The following is a 1744-nucleotide window of genomic DNA, read 5'->3' on the forward strand; positions in this document are numbered from 1 at the left end:
AGAAGTGGCTTATTTGCTGCCCTCCTTCAGACCAGGCCATGCTCCAAGAGTCTCCGCCTCACCGTGCGTGCAGATGCACTCACACCTGCCTGCTGCCATTCCTGAGCAAGCTCTGCACCGCTGGCAGCCCGATCCCACAGCTGGAACACTTCAGAGACGATCCTGGCGCTCGCTGGTCTTTCTTGGCACCCTGGAGCCTTTTTGACAGCAATGGAACCTCTCTGCTTGAAGTTCTTGATGATGCCATAGATTGCTGACTGAGGTGCAATCTTTCTAGCTGCCATTCTCTTTCCTGTCCGGCCATTTTTGTGCAGTGCAATGATGACTGCAGGTGTTTCTTTAGAGATAACCATGGTTCACAGCAGAGAACCAATGATGCCAAGCAGCAGCCCCTTTTTAAAGTGTCCAGTGGCATCATTCTGACTGAATCCTGACAGATTGATCTGCAGCCCTGTCCTCATCACCACCCACACCTGTGCTAATGGAGCAATCACTTAAACCATGTTAGCTGCTCCTTTAAGGCAGCGCTGCAATGAGCTGAAATGTGTTTTGGGGATAAAGTTCATTTTCTAGGCAAATATTGACTTTGCAATTAATTGCTGTTAGGCTGATCACTCTTTATAACATTCTGGAGTAAATGCAGATTACTGTTATAAAAACTGAAGCAGCAGACTTTGTGAATATTAACTTTGATCCATTCTCAAAACTTTTGGCCATGACTGTAGTCTTAATGACGACTGCTGGTGTCTCACCGATAGCTTCTCATCTACTTGCACGCTAAGCAAAACACAAGCAGATTCTCATTGATTGAGTTCATCCAAGTCTTCCAATAGGGGGGTTCAGTCATTATTATTTCTCAGTGGACGGATGATCAACGCCAGATGAAGTCTGATCCTGTTGCCCATGAGGCCAAAGTCAATCCTGAAAATCTTCAGGGAGAGTCAATAAATGGTCGACAGAGTAAAGCTTAAAGAGGGCTATGAGCATTTTTTCAGGACATACCGGGACGGCTGCCATCAGAGTGGGCTGCAGGACACTGGTGTCTCCTCTGCTTCCTTTCTTGATCTTCGTCGACTGTGAGAGAAAAAAAAATCCGCAAAAATAACAAGAATGGATCTGATCAGAGACTCTGTCTCAGCCAATTAAAGTAATGGTGAGTATCTATGAAATTATTAATGTACATGAAGTACTTTCTCCCAGGGAGATTACTTTTTGAGCTATTATGATAAATAAATTTATCTACATGATTAAACCCGACTGTTAACAAAGATATGAGTAAATAGAAAACAAACGAAATGCTTGGAGATGTGGAGCATTGAATTATTTCTGGATGTTTATCAATACTTGTTATAGACCAGGACTTATTCCTTCATCACTTCGTTCTTCTTCCTCAGCATGTTTTTTTGTGTGCAGGATGTTATTATTGCTTATTAGAAAATGCATAAAAATGCTCCATAAGTTTCCCTTTCCTGGAGGAATAAACTACAAAAAAAATGTTTGTATATGGAAAAATGTTAAATATTAAAATGACCAAAGTTCATATCAATCAAAAACTAAAATTGAACAATTAAACAATGATGAACAGAGCACTTCGCTCTCAATCTGCAGGTTTACTAGTGGTTCCTAGAACTTCTAAAAGTAGAATGGGAGGCAGATCTTTTAGTTATCAGGCTCCTCTCCTGTGGAACCAACTACCAGTTTTAGTCCGTGAGGCAGAAACCCTGTCTACTTTTAAGGCTAGGCT

At 41.9% G+C, this 1744-nt stretch overlaps 1 protein-coding gene across 1 annotated transcript in view; it reads right to left on the reverse strand.

Annotated features, from left to right (window-relative positions):
* Positions 1-1744, reverse strand: part of acsl3 (acyl-CoA synthetase long-chain family member 3) — a 47882-nt gene that overhangs the window by 22258 nt on the left and 23880 nt on the right. Inside the window, exon 7 of the mRNA XM_015404071.1 lies at positions 1003-1074. Coding sequence (XP_015259557.1) covers positions 1003-1074 — 72 coding nt within the window. The remainder of the gene's footprint in view (positions 1-1002; positions 1075-1744) is intronic.

Source organism: Cyprinodon variegatus, unplaced genomic scaffold (genome assembly GCF_000732505.1).
Source record: "Cyprinodon variegatus isolate N-32 unplaced genomic scaffold, C_variegatus-1.0 Scaffold1628, whole genome shotgun sequence".
NCBI lineage: Eukaryota > Metazoa > Chordata > Actinopteri > Cyprinodontiformes > Cyprinodontidae > Cyprinodon > Cyprinodon variegatus.